Source organism: Salmo salar, chromosome 07 (assembly GCF_965601325.2).
Source record: "Salmo salar chromosome 07, fSalSal1, whole genome shotgun sequence".
Classification (NCBI taxonomy): Eukaryota; Metazoa; Chordata; class Actinopteri; order Salmoniformes; family Salmonidae; genus Salmo; species Salmo salar.
Window position 1 is genome coordinate 55012496 of NC_138297.1, and position 24606 is coordinate 55037101.

Below are 24606 nucleotides of genomic sequence, written 5' to 3' on the forward strand. Positions count from 1 at the left end.
CATTTTTAATAGACATCTATTCCCATTATAGGTTGTTGCAACACCTGCCTCCTAATTTATGTCTTGTGCACAGCCCAATGGATCAATACATTCGCTAATGTGATCTCACAATCACCATTTATCCTCTACCCTCCAATACTCACTGTGCATTTGGTTCTCTTCCTCTTGTAATTGTGTTGTGTGTGTGTGTGTGTTCCATGTATTATAATTAAGCAGTAAGGCCCGAGGGGGTGTGGTATATGGCCAATGTACCGCGGCTAAGGGCTGTTCTTATGCATAACGCTACGTGGAGTGCCTGGACACAGCCCCTTAGCCGTGTTATATTGGCCATATACCACAAACCCCGAGGTGCCTTATTGCTATTATAAACTGGTTACCAATGTAATTAGAGCAGTAAGAATACATGTTATATGATACCAGTGTCAGCCAATCAGCATTCAAGGCTCAAACCACCCAGTATATAATGTGTAACATCTATTCTAATGCTTATCAGTGACGGTGAATCTGACAGACATTACCTCATGACTGATGAACAAAAGATTTGTGTCATACCTCGTGACAGAGTACTTCAGTCTGTTGGTTGTCCTTGACATGCGAGGCACAAACACATGACACCCCTGTACTACTCATGTTGATGTGGCCATAATCTGATAAACACAACTCGTGTATATAAAAATATATTCACTGGAAAGTACATTTCACTAAAATACTCAAAGGAAAGGACGAGGGTGAGTTCCTTACCGTAATGAACTACACTCCAAAGACAAAATTATCTTCTGAGTGAATCTTTGAAAACAGATTGTGTGTGTTGATGTTTCTGCAACTCTTTAGAAACCATCTGTAGTGTATATCCTTTATGTATTTTGTGACGGTATATATGACTTGCTGTTGTATACATTTCAGCTATGGGAATATGCATGATAGTGGCCAGTTGTGCCAAATGCCTATACTGTATTTTTCCAACTAAGCCTTTATGATTAAAATTCCATAGTCATATCCCACCATTTTGCCCAAAAACTAATCCAGGGAGTCCTTCCCCAGTGCTTCCTCTTTAAAGATATAAACTGCCAAATGTATCACCAGCTTCACAGATTGGCAGGCACAGCGCTTCCATCTGCATTTTAAAAGCCTTGGATGCTAGCTGGGTTTATTTTATGACCACGACCAGTGCTGGAACTGAACCCAAGTATTAAATCTTCTGCCTAGGGAATGGTCGATTCTGCCTGGGCCTCTCTGGCCAGACATTCACAGTGTTGAATTATGGGTACCTGTATGACATCTCATTTCAACCCAAGACAAGGGTGATAAGATCTCCTGCACAAGGAAGCAATAATGTTCCCTGGTCTATATTATTGGCAATTAACCACACACACATACACAATGCAACACACACACACATAGCCAGGCATACCTTACTTACACACACACTTTGAAAGCTCACTGTAGAATAATACTTTCTTTGAGCAATGTAGCCCACTCCATCGGCAATTAACATTACCAATTTGGTTCAACCTTGTCAAAATAGACTAGAGAGATGTCACATGACCATAATGACAACATTCAAGTGAGTAAAATTGAGACTTTAAAGACATTCTATGTAGGCTGGTTTTGAATAGTGCACTAATAAACTCACTCACTGTTTTGCACCATGATCCAGTCAGTGTGAGTGTTGCCATAGGCTAAATCTATGAGTGGATTATAGAGCACTTGTTTTGTGCCGACACGACCTCTGTTGACCACTGTAGTGGTCACTGTAGGCATGGACTCAGAGGGCTCTGCACCCTCATCTCTCGAGCGCCTACCTTTCAACAATGTCGCGCTGAAAAAACTTCCACTTGACTCCTCCGAAGAACCAGGGTCACGAACGGTGAGCGGAGCATGCTTCTCCCGCGTCCAGCCACAACCTCTTGTCAACCCCACTTTCGTGGCAGTATCCGGACCAGCACTCGCTCTGCTTGGACTAGATGAGGAGGAAATATTTCACGACTTGCTTGGTCCAGAATATTTGAGCGGTTCTAAAGTTTTACCGGGCTCGGAGCCGGCTGCGCATTGTTACTGCGGTCATCAGTTTGGACTATTTGCTGGACAGCTGGGTGATGGGGCGGTGTGTTACCTTGGCGAGGTGGAAGCACCTGCGGACCAAATCGGTTCCATGCAGCGTGACAACCCATGTGGGCGATGGGAAATACAGGTGAAGGGTGCAGGTGTCACACCTTACTCCAGGTAACAGCTTTTATTTTTGACCTACGTTTTGAATAGTCTAGCTGCCTAGGCCTAATAGGTTTTCAAGGAAGGTTTTTGTATAAACCTATCACAACCGACAATTAGCCTACGATAGGCCTAAAATGGCAACTTCACAAACTTGAACAGTATTATGATTTACAGCCTAGGCTCTATGCTTAATTTTAGGAGGTTAATGTTCGTTGTATGCACTCTTTGTTAGTAATTCACTAGACCTGTATGTATATGCTCTTATTTAGCAGTAGGCTAACTAGGACATACTTTTGGAAGTCTGTAAACACGCCCTTTGGAATGTAGGGGTATGTTCCAGAATGTTAATCTATGCAAAGGCACACAATAGGTATTTGCTGACTCAATGGATCTGGCATCCCAGCCAAGTCTCCCATGTCTAGATTATATCCACGTGATACAATTGCACAACAGCTACAGAGCTGCTTAAAAGATCAACTTCTTGGCACACTTCAACACCTTCCGCGTTGCTAAACAATACACAGGCATCTGAATTGTGTCAGGCCCACCTAGTGATTGGTACTACTGCTTGAGTGGGTCTACTTCTATTTGATTTGTACCAATTTGAATGCACACAAGACTTGTGCTCAAAGAATAAAACTCTTATGAATTTCTGATAGCTATCACTCAATTGATTCTGGGACCAACACACCTTTTGGTCACACTTTACCTTCGTTTCACAGCTATCATGTGCATGTAGCCACGTAGAATCACCGTTTCTTTACATCGTTACATGTAGGCCTAACTACTGTGTAAAAATAACTCATTTCATACAGAAGTTGGTCAGTACAGTTGGTAGTACTATTACCTGGCAAGAGGACCATTTATAATCTTATCCTTATTATTATTATTATTATTCCTATTATTATTATTCATGTAATGGTTGTACTCCTCTGTCCTCACTGCTCCCGTCTCCTCCTCTCTCCTCTTCTCTCGTCCCACCAGAGAGTCAGACGGACGGAAGGTCCTTCGTTCCAGCATCCGGGAGTTCCTGTGCAGCGAGGCCATGGCCGCTCTGGGCATCCCCACCACCCGTGCCGCCTCTCTGGTGACATCGGACCTCTATGTCAACAGAGACCCCCTCAACAATGGCCGGCGCCGCCCGGAGAGGTGTTCGGTGGTCCTGCGCATCGCCCCCTCCTTCATCAGGTGAACGGTTATTGGTGGTTCCCCTCTTCCTCTCAATTACAATATATGTATCAATGGCCTCCTTTCCTTGTCTCCTTTCCTTCATGATGACCACAGTAGGAAGGTGAATGGATGGATATATACAATATTTCTCTACGTTGTCAAGTTCTCAGTGGTAGAGAGAGGAATCCATTGAATATGATGATTTGGCCATATTATATTACTGTGATAGCTTTCTTACTGTATGTGGAGTACCAGGGTCATAGGTGAAAGAAAACAAGGAAAATAATTAATTTAAGAGCATCGGGATGTAGGTGACCAGCTGGCTGACTGACTGACTGCCTGACTAGCTGGCTGCCTGACTAGCTGACTAGCCATGTACTCTGCTTTTGGTGCTGACTTGTTTGTGCAGGTTCGGGTCCTTTGAGATCTTTCGGTCTCGGGATGAGTTTTCAGGCCGACAGGGTCCCAGTCCAGGGCGCCACGACATTCGGGCTCAGCTAGTGGACTACGTCATCGACACCTTTTACCCTGACATCCAACGAAGCCACGGCAACCGCAAAGAGAGGAACACAGCATTTTTCAAAGAGGTATGGCCTACACTGAAACTTCAGTTTCAATGTAAGGTGTCTGTAGCACTATACGACAACTGTACTACCCTTTTGTATTTCTACTCATGATAAATATGAGATTGTTACTTATTATCAATATGAACAACGGTACCAGATGGACATTGCTAATATTCTAAAATTATTCTCTAGCACTGTACATAAACTATACAAGGTGAATACATTTCACCTTAAGTACACACCGTGACAAAATTACATGAATTTGTAGACCTGCTCTGTGGGGCCCCCTTGTGTTCCCAGGTGACAGTGCGGACTGCTCGTCTGGTGGCCCAGTGGCAATGTGTTGGCTTCTGTCATGGTGTCCTCAACACAGACAACATGAGCATATTGGGACTTACTGTGGATTATGGCCCCTTTGGCTTCATAGACAGGTACATCTGCCTCACTTCCCCTTTCAACAGGAACTTCAAGATCCTATTGACATCAAAACATATTCATTCAGGAAATGGATACTTGTATCGCGCATGCTGTGCATAACTCACAAAATAACTTATAGGAAATCTGAATATACAGTATTATTACGTAGAAAGAACACTGAGTTAAAATGTATTATATATTTTTGCTAACAAAATGCAATTTGTGCAGTTATATACGGTACATAATCGATTAATCATAAGGGCTTATTGGTAAACACTCCATATCTCTTCCCATCTTCCAGATTCGACCCAGAGTTTGTGTGCAACGCGTCGGACCGGAGGGGGCGCTACTCATACCAAGCCCAGCCGTCCGTGTGCCGTTGGAACCTGGCTCGTCTGGCTGAGGCCCTGGGCTCTGAGCTCCAGGCATCTCAGGCAGGGGCCATCCTTGATGAGTTCATGCCCCTCTATGAGACCCTCTACCTGGCCAACATGAGGAGGAAGCTGGGCCTACTGAGGCGGAAGGAACCGGAGGACCAGGAGCTTGTCTCTGAGCTGCTGCGGCTCATGCACAACACAGGTATGGGGAAAGGGATGGAACAAACTGTGCAGAAAACAGGCATAATGTACCTGTACGAACAGAGGGGACTAACTCTGCACAACAAGTTATTTGAACCAGCAACCAAACATTTAAAGTCCCCCCCCCCCTCTCTCACAGGAGCAGACTTCACCAACACCTTCCGCTTGCTGAGTGGCGTGTCCTGCCCTGTGGCGGGGGAGGGGAAGGGGGCCACGGGGGGCCCAGTAGTGGACCTCATCCTGGAGCAGTGTGTCTCCCTGGAGGAGCTTAAGGTGGCCAACAAGCCCACCATGGAGCCCCGGTGAGGGGGGGTACAGTGGTGTGGCCCACCTGGAGGCTAGTCCTCCATCACATGAAACCTAAATATGATCTTTAGTGATCAGAAACTCTGTTTTAATTCACAGTTCACAGGATTGGAAATGCAAGATGTATACATGTAATGCTCTACAACATGCAATGAGGTTAACTTGGAAGGAATTGACTTCAACAATTCTGCCACCAACCAATCCACTGTGATCCCCTCATTTTCATTCACACACAAACCCCAAATGACTTGGGTATACAGTAGGTTAACCTAACAAATGTTCTCAGAAATGTTCCTAATCACATGTTTGGAAGAGGTTGTGGTTCCTAATATCATCCTTCATTGTGTTCCCTTGATGTGCAATCAGCGATTTGGAGAAAATTCATACAAGGATAATCTGTAAGTTAAAGCTGTTTTAGTGCAGAGTGACTTGTTTAAGGTTGCTATACATTTTTATTATCTGTCTGGTAGCTAGAAATATTAGCGACACATGCTAATGTAAGTATGTCAGATATAGCACCTCAGTGTATGTATTCATATAGTTATCACCAAGTAATTAGCTAACTAGCACTATATTGCCCATTCTCCTAGCTAATGTTTTCAATCTAGCCCCTTAGTCTCAGTTTTTACCTCTCTCTTGACTCCCTCTATGCACACAGTGAGCTGGCTATGGCCCTCTCTATGGCCCAGACCAACCCAGCCATGTTTGGCCTGGTGGCAGACCGACCAGAGGTGGCCCATCAGCTGGAGAAGATGGGCAGGCTGAAGGAGCTGCTGAGCACCAATCAGGACGAGCTGAGGGCAAAGCAGAGAGAGGATTGGCTACTCTGGATCAGTCAGTACAGGTTGGTTAGTTAGTAGATGCCGGATCGAGGATCCTACTCAATCAAAACCCCTTACTTGGTTATTGGTTAAAGAAATAGCATGCTACTGATCCTATTGATCCATACTTTCTTGGTATTGTTTCACGCCAGTGGTGGCTGGTGGCACTTTAAATTGGGAGGACGGGCTCATAGTAATGGCTGTAACAGCATAAATAGAATGGTCTCAAACACATCAAACACCTGGTTTCTATGTGTTTTATACCATTCCATTCACTCCATTCTACTAATTATTATGAGCTGTCCTCCTCTCACCAGCCTCCTCTGTTTCACGCTGTAATCATGGTTTACATCATCCCCCTGTGTGTGTATGATGACCCAGGAAGCGGTTGGTGAAGGAGTGTGATGGAGCGAGGGAGGTGTGTACCATAGAGGAAGAGAGGATCCGTGTAATGGACAGCACCAACCCACGCGTGGTGCTCCGCAACTACATTGCCCAGAATGCAATACAGGCTGCTGAAAATGGAGACTTCTCAGAGGTATAGAATTGACATGTTGTATCTACTAAATACACTGTAGCTATCAACACATGGTGAATGTTTTTGTTGCACTTTCTGTTTGTCGTTATATTACAGTATACAGTGGGCTCCAAAAGTATTGGGACAGTGACACATTGCTAGGAATATTCCGTGCTAGGAATATGGGACCAAGTACTAAACATTGACTACTTTAATACACATTTTAGTGAATTTGTTCCGATACTTTTGGCCCCCAAAAATGGAGGGACTATGTACAAAAAAAATTCTAAACGGTCACCCAATATGGATGAAAATAATCTGATTACTTTTGGATTACTTCTTTGGTTAGCCAGCATCTGCCTCTTCTGTTTATGCTGCAGATATCTTTAGGCAAGTGCTGGCTCAGCTGCCTTATGCATCTTCTTGATGAAATGGCATCACTGCTAAAAGGTCAGCTTCACTGTCAAGTTCCAAGGAAAGCATTCCCAACACTCATTCTTTGGTTGTGCAATGGGCCTACTCCACCCACCCACCAAGCAGATTGTGGCCAGTAAAAGAGGAAACGTTCATTTGAATGTCTGACCCAGCTATGTATGTCTGTCCCACACATGAATGTCTGACCCAGCTATGAATGTCTGTCCCACACATGAATGTCTGACCCAGCTATGAATGTCTGTCCCACACATAAATGTCTGACCCAACCATGAATGTCTGACCCATAAGTCTACTATGATAAAGACGTCAATAGACGGATGTAACAGATCCAGGAGTAATCAGATTATTTCATGAGTTGGATGATCAATTGTGCAAATACTTTGAATGTGGACTATTCTAAGTTTGCAAGATCTATCTGAAAAGCAGACGGGTAGATTTTAGTGTACTCATTTCTACTGAAACTAGAAGTTTAGCTGAGTAAGCAGCTGATTTGTCAAGTGTGTCATTCCAGTACTTGGGAAATGAACAGAATGGAGCTATGTTGACTAACCAAAAAAATCCTTTTGACCCAAAGATCCTGATGAAATTTGGGATGATTCAGTTTTCAGTAAGCGGGGGTCTGATGATTTTAGTTTTTAAAAAAGGAGAGAACTTGGCCATTTTGGAGATTTAAAATAGATTAGAAAGCTTCCATTCCCACTGAAAGGTGACTTCCGGGTTGTGTAACGGCAGGTAGCCTAGCAGAACGTTGTGCTAGTAACCGAAAGGTCGCTGGTTCGAATCCATGAGCCAACTGGGTGAAAAATCTGATGTGCCCTTGAGCAAGGCACTTGACCCTATTATGCTCCTGTAAGTCACTCTGGATAAGAGCGTCTGCTTAAAATGTAAAAACCTGCTACTTCAGTGTGCTTGAGTCAAACACATGCAGCGCACATCTTGATATTAGTTGAAGTAATCCAAAATGTAATCAGCTGTTTAAGACTAACTAATCCGATTATTATTTTTTTTAAATGTAATCTGGGTTGATTAGTTACTTCATTTTTGTAGTCTAATTACGTCATCCCTGTTACATGTAAACCGTTAGTACCCAACCCTGTATATCATTGCTCATTATGTTAAATCAACTCTTGTTCAATCTCTCAGGTCCGCAGAGTTCTAAAAGTTCTAGAGAACCCCTACTCTGCCCATCCTGAGTCAAAACTACCTGGTGGGCCTAAAACATTTGGTGAGAGGGACCAGAAAGGGATGGAGAAAGACAAAGAGGGAAGGAAGGACGAGGGGAGGACAGATGGAAACCAAAATTGTGTCCCATATGACAGCAAGCCTCCTGTGTGGGCACGAGAGATCTGTGTCACCTGATCGTCATAGTGCCTCCCTGACCCCAAAACTCAACTGACAGTGGAGAAAGATGTAGATGGTGTTCCTCAGGGCACTGTTCTAGGTCCATTCCGCTTTTCAATGATGGAACCCTCCTCTTTGTTCTGAGTCAGTTGGGTTAATGTCAAGGGAGGTAGTTCAGGGTGTATACTTCAGAGTGCTCCTGGATGTCAATCAGTGGAATAAACTGATGGTGAATGAAGACTCAGGTAATCAGTCAGTGACCTGTCTGTGTTGGAGAGACCAGGAGCACCCTGACTGTGTGTCTATGCGCACACACACACACACACACACACACACACACTTGACTTTTGCATGTATTTAGATTATTTCACACACACCATGTAGTGTATGCATGATTGAAGAGATATAATCAAACTCATACATTCAGAAACAATCATTGATCATCTTACTAACACCCACAAAATGGTCTTCATCTTAGAACAGTGGTTAAAAACAGTATCTATACACAATCTCTTGAATCCATTAAAAAAAAGGTATATCTTAATAATACATCTTAATACAAGAGGCAAGGTTTCACACAATGTTATGTTCATGTGTATTATGTGATGTGTTGAAAGTGGGAAAAAATGCTTTAAAATTAGTTTGTTCTGAACTTCGATGTGCATTTAAAAAATATGTATACAAATGTTTATGTACAGCAGGTTTGGAATTGCTTATTGATAACTTGCTGTACCATGTTGCTCTGTCAAAACAGCCAACATTTTAATAAACCTATTACTACTTTATATTCAGCTGTATCTTTAAATTCTTCTAGATTTGATTGCGATGAGCTTTTTCACATTTCTTTTCAGAATGTAGATATTGTTGTACGTTTGTTTCATATTGATAGTACATACAGAACAGTACGCAGCCAATGTGCCACATTTTATTATCCTCACTTGGAGTGTTATCATAAGAGGGCTTGATTTGGCTGTCCTGATTGCTACAACCAACCCACAAGATACAGTCTAACTAACACACTGTACTGTGGTAGAGTGAACCTAGAGCTATGGCCATAGCCTTGTTACATAAAGCAAGTAGAGTACTACAGGTGTTTCCTGGTTTTATTCATTTTAATCCTGTAGTTCTCCTATCCAATGGTTGTTCTTACCTGGACCAGAGGGTGGCACTAGTAGTTAGGAAACATAATATCTTTTGAAACACTGCAGTTGTTTTTGAACAGGATATATCTAAAGACATCTGAGAGATAAACACATATGGAGTTGCTAACAAGAGAGTTTGTATTTTTATTTGATGTCTTATTCATTGGACTGTGCTGTGTGTATTCCTGGCTGTTTGTAATTTCCTGTAAAGTCCAGTATTGGAATGTCAAGAGTGTTTGCTTTGGAGCTGGGGCTCTGAGTAACAGGGATCGCCCACAATAACATTAGCACAAGCACGGTGTGGGGGAGTGTTTTTCCGTAACAACACTATGGGCAAGTTAATTTTGCATGGCCCTGTGCCCCGATTGGGAGGAGTTTGCTCATTTTAGAACCTTCCATTGGTCCTTAAGTGAAATCTCCCTGTCTGTGAGCCCTGTCTGTGATACTTTGAGGCATCTGACAACACTAAACTGGAAACGTGGAGTCGGGTTGTGTACAGTAGGCGGTGCTTGAGTCAATAAATAGGCTTACAAGAAATCCTGTCTGAATGAACTTTAAACTGACTGGTCGTAGACAACACACCTTAAAGGAATACACAGGCGGAGGTAGGTTTTTTCTACATATGTGAATCACCCGATGACAATTTCAAATTTGCGATTATAATAACTTGCATAATATTTATCCTGTGTGAAATGTCTAATTATGGCAAAATAACAAGAAATCATCTATAATTTTTCCTTTTCCCGTATTTGGGTACATGTATGGTGTTTACTGTTTTGTTAATGGAGTGGATATGGTGATGTTTCAACTTCTCTCCAAATATTTGTAGCACAAAACTACAGTAGCTCTGGCTCAGAATGTCTTTCTCAATTTTTGGTTTTCTACATAATCACTACATTTTAGAGACAGAAAAAGTAATTTACTTGCATGAATGGCCTACAACAAATGCTTGCTTGTGTAGGGGACCAGTGTGGTTTCAGATGTGGACAGGTTACTGATGCCACAATAATCATACTAACACACACCGAATACTAGTAAGAGATGGATCTGGGTCTAAGGATATTATATATGTTTGACATGACTTTTCTGTTTAGGACCTGTAAAGGATGCAATTTAGGAAACATTGCATTTTTACAACGTTGGGTCACACAGGGATAATAAGGAAACAGCATAAGAAAAAGTAACTAAAATGACATTTTCATCTCTCCCTCTCTCTCAGAAAATTTGACAAAATGTGGAATAGGATATTTCTTTGTGGACTGGTTGTCTGTCTCATCTGCCTCACTGATCAGACTCAGGTAAATATAGAGTCAGTCAGCACTGATAAACAGAGAAACATGTTATTCCTTTAAACCTGGGAGTAATCATGACTTATCTGCTGATTTGTACAGGGCCAGAAAAAACCTTTAGTTGTTCACGGTAAGTGTTAGTTATTTTTTTAAATCACTTACATTGGAAAGACAAGAGTTCATGTAATGTATGTGCATGTGCTTTTGCTTGTTTCAGGGACAGATTGCACACAGATCAAAACTCTCTCCCCTCGAGCCACCAGTGGAGTGTATGTCATTCAGCCTGCAAGAGTCAGATCCCCCTTTAAGGTATGGAAACATCTAAATATTTATGCCAGGTACTATATTATTTGGTTACACAGCCACACAGGGGCAGTAAAGCTTAGCTATGGAATGTTGAAGGTGTCGCCAGGCTTGCCAGAGTTACTGAAGTTCTACAGAGTTCCATTCTTGGACCGTTTCTGTTCACAAAAAACTATTTCTTGATTCAAAAGTACATTGATGTTGTATACAGGTGTATTGTGAGATGCTGGCGGACGGAGGCTGGACAGTCTTTCAAAGGCGCACCGGGGCAGAGGTTCTTTTCAACAGGAAGTGGGCAGTGTACAAACAAGGCTTTGGGCATCTACGGAGTAATGAAGGGTCCCTCTGAGCACCTCACATTTCACCAGCAACTAATACTGTAAAATGTGTACTTTGCTGAGCCAATGTTGGCCAAATTTAAATGAATTTTTGTCTATAATAATGTTTACCTCTGAGGCAACTTATAGAGGTTTCCCTATACTGTCCGTTTTTCTCTTCTCAGTTCAGTTCTCTTCCCTGTTGTTTCCTAGAGGACCACTGGCTGGGTCTGAGTAAGGTGTTTGCTCTAACAAAGGGCAGGGGGCGGAGATCGACCATGCGGGTCGACCTGTGGGACTTTGAAGGGGGCACTGCCTTCGCTGAGTACAGTGACTTCCGTCTGGGCACGGAGAAGGAGAGCTACAAGCTGAATGTTGGAGCCTTCAGGGGCAACGCAGGTAACTGTGATTTCAACAGCACAAGGTGACAGTGGTCATATTATTTACTTCAGTGTTATAGTTATTTCACATTTGGTGGCAGCAATGGGACCATTACACAGCACATATGTCATATGATATGTATTCTGGGTTGATATTTATAAATGGTGTATCCTTTGGAAGTCAATACAATCAAGAGAGAAGTAGAACTGATGTACTCTCTCTTCATCACTCCCTGTCTCTCTATAGGTGATGCCATCCGTGGGAAATACGCCGGCATTGACCAAAATGGCTTTGGCTTCAGCACAACCGACAAGGACAATGATGGCTGCTCGCCCTGCATCTTTGGCGACATCGCCAAGAACACGTGCAGCTTCTCGGAGGGAGGAGGAGGGTGGTGGTACAGTCGCTGTGGCTCTGCCAGCCTGAACGGAGACTGGCACCCCGCCGGCGAACACATCGGCTGGGCTTCCGGCCTCCACTGGGAGACCTGGAAAGGACCTGCCCCATACTCGGCCCGAGCGAGCCGCATGATGATCAAGTCTGTGTGAGGCCACGTCTCAATACATCTGAAATGGTTTCCTAGGCCTATGTCTCCTTTGCTTTATGACCACTGGTCTGAGCCACATTAGTGGGCATGAGTAGAGGAAACCATTGAAATAACTGGAACACACACAGCTATGTGTTCCATGGAGTAATGCCTGCATATCGTGCCATATTGCTTAGCTTGAATGGTGTGTTTATTTGGGTCTGTTGTGCAATCAACACACTGTATTTGTTTTTTTTGTTTATCCCATTCGCTTTGTTGTATTATATCATGGTGCATCAATCAGAGCCAACATGTAAGTGACAGAAATAGAAAATATCAATTTTTTACACACCTCTAAAGTCTACCATGAGTTATGTTTTCAGTGAAGAGAAAATACCTTGTGGAAGTTTTATTTGTTACACTGCAACAATTCTACATCTAACTTCTGAAGAGTTTCATCACATAGTTTCACAATTTATATTGTAGAATGTTGATATTGCATGCATTTTTAAATAAAATACATTTTTGAACATTTGTTTAGCACAAACATATTCAATAATTTTCAGAAACCATTCATTTTGCTTGAATTCACACATTCAAAGCTCTGTGTTTATAGAGAAATAGAAGGTGTACTAATTGCATATTAAATCATTCATGGTTTCTCATCATACAGTAAATAGGTTGTTGTTCTCCTACCCTAGAAACCTGGTTTCTAGCTTTGATTGATTATGGATCTTCAACTTTGTTAAACGTTGCTACATTCTTTTTTTTTTTTATGGTGACATCATTTGGACCTTTAAGGTTGCAGTGACACATCCATAACCTGAGCGGAAACCAGATTGCATACCAGAGAGAATACTATAGACATCAAGAAAGCCAGTCAGTTGATTATTGACAAGTTTTTCCAACACTTTTGATTAACAGGGCAAAATAGAACAGTTAGGATCAGCTTGATCTCCCCCTTTAAATAAAGGGCAAACCGTGGCGGCCTTCCAAGCAATGGGGACCTCCCCAGAAAGGAGAGAAGTTAAGTGAGTGCATACATGTTCTTACTTATTACTTCTCCTTACTGGTTCCCCGTGGGAATCAAACCCACAACCCTGGCGTTGAAAGCGCCAATGCTCTACCAACTGAGCTACTCCATTTGCTGCTTTCCAGTCATTATTATGAGCCGTCCTCCCCTCAGCAGCCTCCTGTGCCATACATACACATATTATATATATATATATATATATATGTATGTGGATGTGTATATATATATATATATATATATATATATATATATGGATGTATTATATTGAGGTATTAACCCAGGATAATCCAGAATGAGGACTAAATGGACTAACAGACTTCGAATATTCTCAAGTGGTCATGTCTTATGTCTTTTGACTTACCTTCCTTTCTTTCTTTCTTTCTCTCCTCTTTCTCTTTCTTCTGGAAGACTTTGCCATCCGGCTGCTCCTTCCATCGCACAGATGCACCTCCATCTCTCTTGGTGATCTCTGCCTGTATCTAAAAACAACATGGATGACAAATGCTGTATAAAGATGTGATCCACAGAAAATGATCTGATGGCCATTTACTCATTTGTATAAGTGTTGTCACATGTCTGAGAGGTATTCTTTCACTTCATTGTGTCATGACTGTCCTGATCAGGTCAGGGTACAGGAGACCACCACCCTACAGATTATCTCCCAAACCCCCAACAGAGGAGGAGAGATCTAGGGGTCTGAAGATGTGGGGGTTTTATGACCCCTCACGCCCATAATAAACCTTAGGCCACAGAGAAATTCCTTTGTCCTCACAATGGAGAACTGGCCTCAGAACATTAAACATGCAATAAAGGGACTTTGGAACAATGGTTTCCGTCAGCCACAATGGTGGTCATGACGAGAGGTGGAATATGAAAATGTATGTAACTTTTGTATTGTTATTAAAGGTTAAGTGATGACGTTATTATGAAAACTTTGTACCTTTAAGAGTTTTCCCAGTATATGCCTGATGTTTATACATTGTACGTTGTGTGGAAAATATCCAAATCAAAGAGAATGTTTTGGTAAAGATGAGATGTGAAGGTAGTGTCTAAAATAGGATTTTAGTCAAATCTAGGCCTTGCCCCTTAACTTGGTCCGCCCAGAGAATTGCCCTAAAGGCGGTTACGCCCACTTCTGACCCGAGGGTATAAGACAGGAGAGTGAAGAATTAACATAGGAGACTAATTGACCCCAAGCTGCAGCGAAGGTCTAACAAAGTCAACGAACCCCAAAACGAAACACAAGGTTGAAGACAAAGAAATCTTTTTCTACACGAGCTACGGACGAGTAGCTGTGTCTAAGCGGATGAATTCAAGCCGAACCACCCAGCCTCCACTCTCCATTGAATCGTGGTATCTACACCGTTCGAGTCCGAAGCTGTGAGCTCTGAGCTACAGAGCTGTCTGTCCTCAGAAGACCCCTTTCAGATCAAGGGCGAGGGATCAGACCCCTAAGCCAAGAAGGACACTGACATCGTGAGGACAACCAGAGAGTTGCGCCGGAGAAGTGCATCATTGAGAAGCCTAAACGACACACGCGGAGCTTCCCACCTGAGACCTCCAACACGTAATTACATCATTATATTCTGACCCATAAGAGCGGCAGTTCGGGGTAAGGCTAGGTTTAAATAAGCATGGCTGACAAATGAACCAAATGTATATTTCTCTCGTGTACTTTCTTGGTTTCTCTCTCTTTTAAATCCCCATTTTGGGTAACACGTGCCATAGTGTGTTGGCCCGTTATACTAAGTCCTAATCAATAGCTATACTGTGTTTTGTGTATGTGTATTTTTATCATCATTTTAGCTTGCTAGTAAATAAATAATCAACTAAGATTGGTGTGGTAAACTCATTGGTGGGACCCGGGTCCGTGCAGATTCCCGGATTATGCGATGTTCAGACATGAGACAAGAGGTTGATTAATTTAGCGACTGTTGTAAAATTGATATTCTGATATCCTTTGAGTTAATTTGGGAAATAGAAACTCAATCAAAATAATGTTCCCATGGTGCCCCAGGTTAATGAGTTAATAATTGCTTGATTCATTGCTTAATTCATTTAATCACGCAATTATAAACCGTTAATCATTCGATGAGCAACAGTCGTCACATTAACTAATACAACGTCACGACAATTGATTAGGCTACAGTACAACGCTGTCAAAGAGCCATAGCAAATCTATAGCAAAGATCCAAAGTTACTCCCTGAAACTAATATTCCTGCTGATTACACAGGTATTGGATTTTAATTATGGCTTTATAAGGTTGATGTGTGTCTTTAATGTCTGCACTGGCTGTTCCTTATGACTGTGAAGATCCTCCTTTTTAGCCTCTGTTACATCACTACTGATACTAAAGGTAAAATGGCTGGATATGTTGCCATCAGACGAATGTTACCTTCCATGTACAGCTGAAGTCGGAAGTTTACATACACTTAGGTTGAAGTCATTAAAACTCGTTTTTCAACCACTCCACAAATTTCTTGTTATCTTGTTAACAAACTATAGTTTTGGCAAGTTGGTTAGGACATCTACATTGTGCATGACACAAGTAATTTTTCCAACTATTGTTTACAGACAGATTACTTCACTTATAATTCACTGTATCACAATTCCCGTGGTTCAGAAGTTTACATACACTAAGTTGACTGTGCCTTTAAACAATTTGGAAAATTCCAGAAAATGATGTCATGGCTTTAGAAGCTTCTGACATCATTTGAGTCAATTGGAGGTGTACCTGTGGATGTATTTCAAGGCCTACCATCAAACTCAGTGCCTCTTTGCTTGACATCATGGGAACATCAAAAGAAATCAGCCAAGACCTCAGAAAAAAAATTGTAGACCTCCACAAGTCTGGTTCATCCATGGGAGCAATTTCCAAACACCTGAAGGTACCACGTTCATCTGTACAAATAATAGTACGCAAGTATAAACACCATGGGACCACGCAGCCGTCATACCGCTCAGGAAGGAAACGCGTTCTGTCCCCTAGAGATTAACGTACTTTGGTGCGAAAAGTGCAAATCAATCCCAGAACAACAGCAAAGGACCTTGTGAAGATGCTGGAGGAAACAGGTACAAAAGTATCTATAGCCACAGTAAAACGAGTCCTATATCGACATAGCCTGAAAGGCCGCTCAGCAACGAAGAAGCCACTGCTCCAAAACCACCATAAAAAAGCCAGACTACGGTTTGCAACTGCACATGGGGACAAAGATTGTACTTTTTGGAGAAATGTCTTCTTGTCTGATAAAACAAAAATAGAACTGTTTGGCCATAATGACCATTGTCATGTTTGGAGGAAAATGGGCGAGGCTTGCAAGCCGAAGAACACCATCCCAACCGTGAAGCACGGGGGTGGCAGCATCATGTTGTGGAAGTGCTTTGCTGCAGGAGGGACTGGTGCAGTTCACAAAACAATTTCAAGACAATGCTACCAAGTACTAATTGTGTGTATGTAAACTTCTGACCCACTGGGAATGTGATGAAAGAAATAAAAGCTGAAATAAATCATTCTACTATTATTCTGACATTTCACATTCTTAAAATAAATTGGTGATCCTAACTGACCTAAGACAGGGAATGTTTACTAGGATTAAATGTCAGGAATTGTGAAAAACTGAGTTTAAATATATTTGGCTAAGGCGTATGTAATCTTCCGACTTCAACTGTACCTTCATGAAGGAAACGAGGACAGTACATCTATTTTTGAGGATTGGGTCACTCCTGAAAACTCTTCTCACCTGGGCCAGAATTTGCTCTGAAACTGTATCAAATTCTCTGCTCTGCCATTAGTTGAGCCCTTTAGCACTCCTGTCGACTTTGTGAGAAGATTAAAATGTACATATAGAATCCCTAGAATAGACAATGGGATCCTTGCAACATGCCTAAGAAACTAATCAAATATGGTAAAACATTGTATCAAACAATGAATTTGTGTATATATATATATATATATATATATATATATATATATATATATATTTTAGGCAATAAGGTCTGTGTAACGATGACGCTGTGAGTCGAGAAGCAGGTGAAACGTTTAATAAAACAACAAACATGAAACAAGACAGCGTAACAGGGGGAAGATACATGAAAACAGGAACAATACCAACTGAGGAATGAACAAAGGGAAAGGACCTATAAAAGGGAGGTAATGAGATGCAGGTGTGAATCACAATGATGAGTGCCAGGTGTGTGTAATGATTAGTGCCAGGACCGGTGGTTAGTATTCCAGCGACGTCGCAGGGGAAGTGAGGCTGACCGTGACCTTCTCCATGAAGGCCCTCCATACTCGTGATGTGAATTGGGGACCACGGTCAGAGACGATGTCCTCTGGAAGGCCATAATGCCGGAAGACCTGCTGGAAGAGTGCCTCAGCGACCTGGAGAGCAGTGGGGAAACCAGGAAGAGGGATTAAACGACATGACTTAGAAAATCTATCCACTACCACCAGAATGGTGCTGAAACCGTCGGGAGATCGGTTACAAAGTCAATGGATAGATGAGACTCGGGTCGCTGAGGCATGGGAAGCGGCAGGAGCTTCCCTGCTGGTGCATTCCGGGGGGACTTGGTTTGGGTACATATGGAACAGGAATTGACATAACAAGTTACTTCCTGCGCCAAGGTGGGCCACCAGTACTTCTCAGCGATGGAGTGGATAGTGCGAGAAATACCTGGATGTCCAGCGACGACAGCTGTGTGTGCCTAGGTCAGCAGCCAATCCTTTATCCCTGTGGGAACGTAGATGCGCTCAGGAGGACAGTTCAGGGCTGTGGGCTCCCTCTCTGCATCCCAGGTCACTGGACCTACGACTTGGGAGGATGGGATTATAGGTGCACTCTGGACAGGACCCTCTCCCAAATCGTAGATACAGGACAGGGCATCGGCCTTGATGTTCTTGGAACCTGAGCAATAGGTCAGCGTGAAGTCGAACCTGGTGAAGAAAAGTGCCCAGTCTGTGATTATCATCCTCGACCATGAAATTATAGGGTTATGACGTTGAAGCCAAGGGAGACCGATAATTATCTTGTGAACTGGTGCACTGGTGATGAAGAAGGGGATGTTTTCCTAATGAGTGGACCACACGGACTAAATGGTGAGGGTGAGTGGTTGAGTGATGTGGGTGACGGTTCTGGACCCAAGAGGCTGACTATCCAGGACTTGAATCGGGAAAGGAGAGGAGAGCAGGTATGAGTTTATGTTAAGAGAGGAGGCAAGGGTCTGGTCAATAAAGTTCCCAGCGGCACCGGAATCCACTAACGCTGTTGACACAGTACATGAGGGACAGTCAGCTTGTGTAATGGACACCAAAAAGGGCCTGATGAAGATGGAATACTCCCTCCTTCCCTAGGTGCTGGAGTCTCACGTGACAGTCCCTCTGCTCTTCTGGATCCCGGATTTGGACATGCCGGACACCTCTGGAACTCATGCCCTCCTTGTCCACAGTACAGACAGCGCCCCAGCTGTATCCGTCTGTGGCACTCCGCAGCGGGGAGACGGACGAGTGAACCCTACCTCCATGGGTTCTGGCTCTGATCCCGAGTATTCAATGAGGGAGGGAGAGAAATGATGAGAGTACCGGCGCTCCCGACGTAGGTTATCCAGACGGCTGGCCAACGCAATGAGTGTGTCCAAGGTGAGATTATCGTCTCGACAGGCCAGTTCCGTCTGGACCTCTTCACACAAACCTCTTCTAAATAGCGTGCGAAGTGCCAGTTCATTCCACCTACTGGATGCTGCTATAGTCCGAAAGGTGAACGCGTACTCAGCAGCCGTCTGATTCCCCTTCCATAATTGCAGTAGCCGCTCACTTCCCGCTCTGCCCTCCAGGGAATTATCAAAAATACATTTAAACAGAGCCATAAAACCCTCATGAATCCAGCTCCTCCTCTCCTTTCTCCCAGACAGCCGTAACCCATTACAACGCCCGCCCAGTCAGCAGAGAAATTACCGTGGACCTCTCTGTGGTGGGAGCTCCCCTCTGATGCGAAAAGTAGAGGGAGCCCTGAAGTAGGAAGTCACGGCATTTGGATGGTGTACCATCATATTTATCCGGGAGGGATCGCTGACTTGAGCGGTTTGAGGAATGGGCTGATGTACTGGCTCACTGGGTCGACTGGTTGTAGAGTATCCTCTGCTGGATGAAGGCAACACCTCCCGGGTGTGTTTGAGATGTTGCACACTGTGAAGAACCTCCTCCATAGCTGATCCCAGTTGTGCCAGTTGGTCATGGTGTTGATGTAAAAGAGAACCCTGTTCATTGACCATCTGAGAGAGATTTGAATTTCCTGCTGCTTCCATGGTTTGAGTTGGTATTCTGTAACGATGACGCTGTGAGTCGAGAAGCAGGTAAAACATTCCATAAACAACAAACATGAAACAAGACAGCGTAACAGTGGCGAGATGCATGATAACAGGAATAATACTAACTTGAGGAATGAACAAAGGGAAGGGACCTATAATGAGGTCCAGATGTCGCACGTCGAAGGGCAGGAGCAGGAGTAGACGTGACAGTCCGAGGCGGTTTGGTATAATTAAGCAAAAAGGCCCAGTCGATGGCCCGGTTTAATGCTCTAATTACGTTGGTAACCAGTTTTTAATAGCAATATGGCACGTCGGGGGTTTGTGGTATATGGCCAATATACCACAGCTAAGGACTGTTCTTAGGCACAACGCAAGGCCTGGACACAGCCCGTAGCCATGGTCATATACCATAAACCCCCGAGGTGTCTTACTGCTATTAAAAACTGGTTACCAACGTAATTATAACAGTAAAAATAAATGTTTTGTCATACACTTGCTATACGGTCTGATTTACTACGGCTGACAGCCAATCAGAATTCAGGGCTTGAACCACCCAGTTTATAATGGTCAATATACCACAGTTAAGGGCTGTTCTTAGGCACGACGCAAAGCGGAATGGTTAGACGGTGCAACAGTTCATCACCTCAGGATTAAATGTCTGTTAGCTTTTCATAGACAAGCATTCAGAGCTCCAGACAGCAGGTCCAAGAGAGAGAGAGTGAGAGACAAGGTAACACCTCTGGTAAAACAGGTCAGGGTTCCATAGCTGCAGGTAGAAACACTAGAACTAGATTGGCAGCACTACTAGGTGGACTGGGGACAGGGACAGACTGGAGTCCTGAGGCATGGTCCTGGGGCTCAGGTTCTCCGGGATGGGAGAGGGGGACATAAAGAGAGAGAGGAGAATTAGAGGGAGTATGCCTAAGATCACACAGTACAGCAGATAGGACAGACTGACCCGACCCCACCGCCACATAGGGTAGCATAGATACTGGAGACTGAGACAGAGGGGGTCGGGGGACACTGTGGCCCCGTCCAAAGTTACCCCTGGACCGGGCCAGTCAGGCAGGATATAATCCCACCTATTTACCGAAAGCACAGACCCCACAAGGGATATCAACAGACCACCAACTTACTACCCTGGCCAGGTATAGCTCACAAAATATCTCCCCCACCGTATGAGCAGAGGAGCCAGTGAGTTATCCCCCGTAATAGAATCAGAGGCAGAGAATCCCAGTGGAGAGTGGGGAACCAGCCAGGCAGAGACAGCAAGGGTGCTTCATCACTCCAGTGCCTTATTGCCGTTCACCTTTGCACCTCTCAGCCAGACTATGCTCAATAATAGGACTTACTAAAGAGATGAGTATTCAGTAAGTCTTCAGCAAAGCCTTAAAGGTTGAGACATAGATCGGCAGACCATTCCATAAAAGAGGAGTTCTATAGGAGAAAGCCCTGACTCCAGCTGTTTGCTTAGAAATTCTAGGAACAATAAGGAGGTCTGCATCTTATGACTAAGCTATGGTATTTCACATAAACAAAAAAATGATTTTGCATTAATGACTCTGTGGTAGAAGTGTTCAACACCAAATAGTGCTCATCAAAGATTCTGAACATAAAACACAGGGCATTAAAAGTGAAATTTGAGTTTTGTAAATATACCACTTACATTTGATAAATGTGCCAAAGTGATTGAAAAAAACATATATACTGAGTGTACAAAATATTGAGAACACCTTCCTAATATTGAGTTGCACCCCCTTTTGCCCTCAGAACATGCCTCCATTCGTCAAGGTATGGACCCTACAAAGTGTCAAAAGCATTCCACAGGGATTCTGGCCCATATTGACTCTAATGCTTCCCACAGTTGTGTCAAGTTGGCTGGATGTCCTTTGGGTGGTGGACCATTGTTGATACACACGGGAAACTGTTGAGTGTGAAAAACCCAGCAGCGTTGCAGATCCTGACACACTGAAACCGATGCGCCTCGCACGTACTACCATACCACGTTCAAAGGCCCTTAAATATTGTCTTGCACATTCACCCTCTGAATGGCACACATACACAATCCATGTCTCCAGGCTTAAAAATCCTTATTTAACCTGTCTCCTCCCCTTCATCTACACTGATTGAAGTTGATTTAGCAGGTGACATTAATCAGGCATCATAGCTTTCAACTGGATTCACGTGGTCGTCTATGTCAAGGAAAAAGTATGTGTTCCTAATGTTTTGATAATCAGTGTATATTTGTTAGAATAATTTGTATGTGTTAGGATAATGACTTAAGTGTTCCACTCTGAAATTGTAGGATAGGGGGAAAAGTTTGATAATTATGAGAAGATAAAACCAGGATGGGGTAGATCTGTTAGTATTGTAATACTATGATGTTATATTCTTTAGTAGGGATATAAACAGAGTGAAGTTGTTAAGTAGATAATAGAAAATCATTAGAGGGTTTCAAACCAAGAGGGTCCCAACGGGGGAGGGGAGGTGAAAGCCTTGGAGAATGTGACAACTTTTATGGTTCTTTGTGGTTAGTGCTGGTTGTACTGGTTGTTTGAGAAGGGAGTGGTCTAAAGATAGGAATGTATGTGTGTATTATAAAAGGACTGAGTCCTCATTTTTTACTTTAGAGCCCTCATGAATAAAGATCTTTGAACCTTTTTTATAAAATCTGAGACTTTGCCCAATTATTAGTGATCCCAGAGTATTACAAACCTAGGGGAATTGGTTAAAGATTAAATGCATGATTGGAATTGAAAATTCCCTAAACAATATTGTAGCAATCCTCGCTAAATGAGCCATGTTACAATTCCCACCATGTGAGTTAACCCTATTGGCGTGATGCGTAAGGTGTTTGCAGGGATTGATGTGAAGGTTTGAAAGGCAGTTGCCCATCGGACAAGTCAGGAATCTTTTTTGGTTGCCCAAAGATTATGATCACTTGACCGAAAATATAAATGAGCTATTTACATGCAGAAATGTTACATACAGTATTGCAAGCCTTTCACCTACACATAGGGGAGGAACCAGAAAGATCAGTTGTGGAATTCTTTGTATTTTAGTTGTCAGTAAAAAATGTTTGCAGAGCAGACTTAACTTGCTCGACTAAAAAATGGGGAGGAACGAGAAAGATCCGTTTTAGGCTGGAATTATTTTCCGTTTGGTTGTTTTTTTAAATCACCTGCCCAATGGGGCAACCTCAGAGTAGGATCAACTAGTACGACTGCTCAGTATACTTCCCGCAGACAATAGGGCAACGCTTTGTGTCAATCCCTGGTTCACATCCCTGCCCTGCTGTTCGCTACAATATCTTAAATAACAGCTTTTTTAATGAATTTGATTATATAATCTTGAAGCCCATTCAAAACAGCATGGGAATGGATACTGAAGTAAATCATAAGCAACTGTCGCTTTCACAGCGAATATAAATCCCCTGATTACACATGAAGGCAATATCATGGCGACGTTAGCTGGCTACACGCATGCACAGAATCAGGTCTAACTGTCGTGTAACTTCTCCCTTCACCATAGCCCTAACCTTTAAAAAGACACAAATCCCTTTGAAAGCGACCTATGTGGCATCAATATGAGTCAGAAACAGTTATTCTAGTGTCAAAATTGACTTCTAATTTTGGTCAAGTCGGAGTTTGGAACATCAGTGCGTCATAACAGGTAAATTAATGTTGGGTTTCAATTTAAAAATGTCCATTTGCCCACTAACATGGGGTGAACAGCTGTGGTGATTGCTCTCTACCCAATAGCATAGACAGTGAAACAGAACTGCCCAGCATCTACGACTCTGTTTACATAAGACAACACATTGCACAATGTTTTCCTTGAGAAAAATCTGCCCCAAACACCTTTAGTTATAATGCAAAAAGTAATTACAGATTTATTGAGTTATCTTACATTCATTCTGGGGATTTTTAGGAAGTGAAATAGGCTACAGTGTCTCATGGTGGACAAAACACCAAATGCAGAATCAGTCAGGAAACACACCTCCAAGACTGAAATCTTGTTTTTCTAATGAGCAACAGAAAAACACATGTGCCAATCGCACTTTAACCAAGTTGAAGCGTTGGCTAAACTTCACGTGGGTTATTGTGAAATTGAATCATCATTTTGATAAGCTAATGTCATTATTTTGACAAGGCAAGTAAATTCCTGTCATAATTCAACGTTCCAAAATCCGACATTTGCGACTGTTGGAGAAACGTCTAGTATCGCAGTGAGTTGATAGTAAATACTGTTTGTGACAACTGTCAGGGACACAAGCAACAATGGAGGCAAACACGTACTTAGAAAGGGAGTACATTCCCTGGACCACAACTGAAGGACATTGACCTAAAACTACTTTCAATTAACTATCTTTAGATGGTAGGTCTGGAGCTCTGGGTGTAGGTGAGGTCTACCTCTCCAGTGCTCAGAAGGGTATCCTACGAAGCAAGCTACATCTACTCAAGTTTTCTAAAGCTAACCAGCTTCAGTTAGCTTCACATTCCAGCTCAGGCTTAATCCGTACTACAAACTCTAGCAGGCTTGTAACTCCGCTTGCATGTCGCACACGGCTAGTCACACACCAAACTCTTCATTGAGACAATGTTAAAACATAAATCCATGGGCAAGTCAGTGCCATATTTTAATTTGTACTGAAATCAAAATGAAAGAAAAAGTTATCTTGCAAATTCCGCAAGTTATGGTATGAAATAGTATTTTAGAAGTGCTGTCTTTATTGTATTACTTATTGTTAATAGTCGACTTTGGTGAGCTTATCAATGCACAACCACAAGCACTTTACTCCTAGCTATAAAATCATTGTATTAAGTGATACAAAAGTGTTACTGTGCGTTAAGTTTAAATTGCATTCTGTCATTACTAAATGTATAATGTGATATATTATAACTTTAATATTTTTTAACACAAAAAACGTTTTGATTAATAAGATATTT

General features: G+C 42.7%; 2 protein-coding genes across 2 annotated transcripts; both read left to right on the top strand.

Annotated features, from left to right (window-relative positions):
- Window positions 1-794: 794 nt before the first annotated feature.
- Window positions 795-9149, top strand: LOC106609549 (protein adenylyltransferase SelO-1, mitochondrial). Its single transcript, XM_014208480.3, has 9 exons — window positions 795-2223; window positions 3196-3399; window positions 3791-3968; window positions 4248-4378; window positions 4666-4943; window positions 5082-5244; window positions 5907-6092; window positions 6451-6607; window positions 8165-9149. Exons 1-9 carry the CDS (start codon window positions 1760-1762, stop codon window positions 8387-8389), a joined length of 1986 nt encoding a protein of 661 aa, XP_014063955.3. The 5' UTR covers window positions 795-1759; the 3' UTR covers window positions 8390-9149.
- A 655-nt stretch (window positions 9150-9804) lies between these two features.
- On the top strand, window positions 9805-12854 carry LOC106609550 (angiopoietin-related protein 5). Its single transcript, XM_014208482.3, has 7 exons — window positions 9805-10109; window positions 10724-10802; window positions 10896-10923; window positions 11011-11102; window positions 11308-11425; window positions 11627-11812; window positions 12041-12854. Exons 2-7 carry the CDS (start codon window positions 10737-10739, stop codon window positions 12340-12342), a joined length of 792 nt encoding a protein of 263 aa, XP_014063957.1. The 5' UTR covers window positions 9805-10109; window positions 10724-10736; the 3' UTR covers window positions 12343-12854.
- Window positions 12855-24606: the final 11752 nt, after the last annotated feature.

What these genes read in the sequence shown, in the direction of transcription:
- LOC106609550 (XM_014208482.3), top strand. Translation starts at nt 10,737, where the DNA reads ATGTGGAATAGGATATTTCTTTGTGGACTGGTTGTCTGTCTCATCTGC. An exon ending in GCCTCACTGATCAGACTCAG is followed by an intron (nt 10,803 to 10,895) that starts GTAAATATAGAG and finishes TGATTTGTACAG; the next exon opens with GGCCAGAAAAAACCTTTAGT. An exon ending in AAAACCTTTAGTTGTTCACG is followed by an intron (nt 10,924 to 11,010) that starts GTAAGTGTTAGT and finishes TGCTTGTTTCAG; the next exon opens with GGACAGATTGCACACAGATC.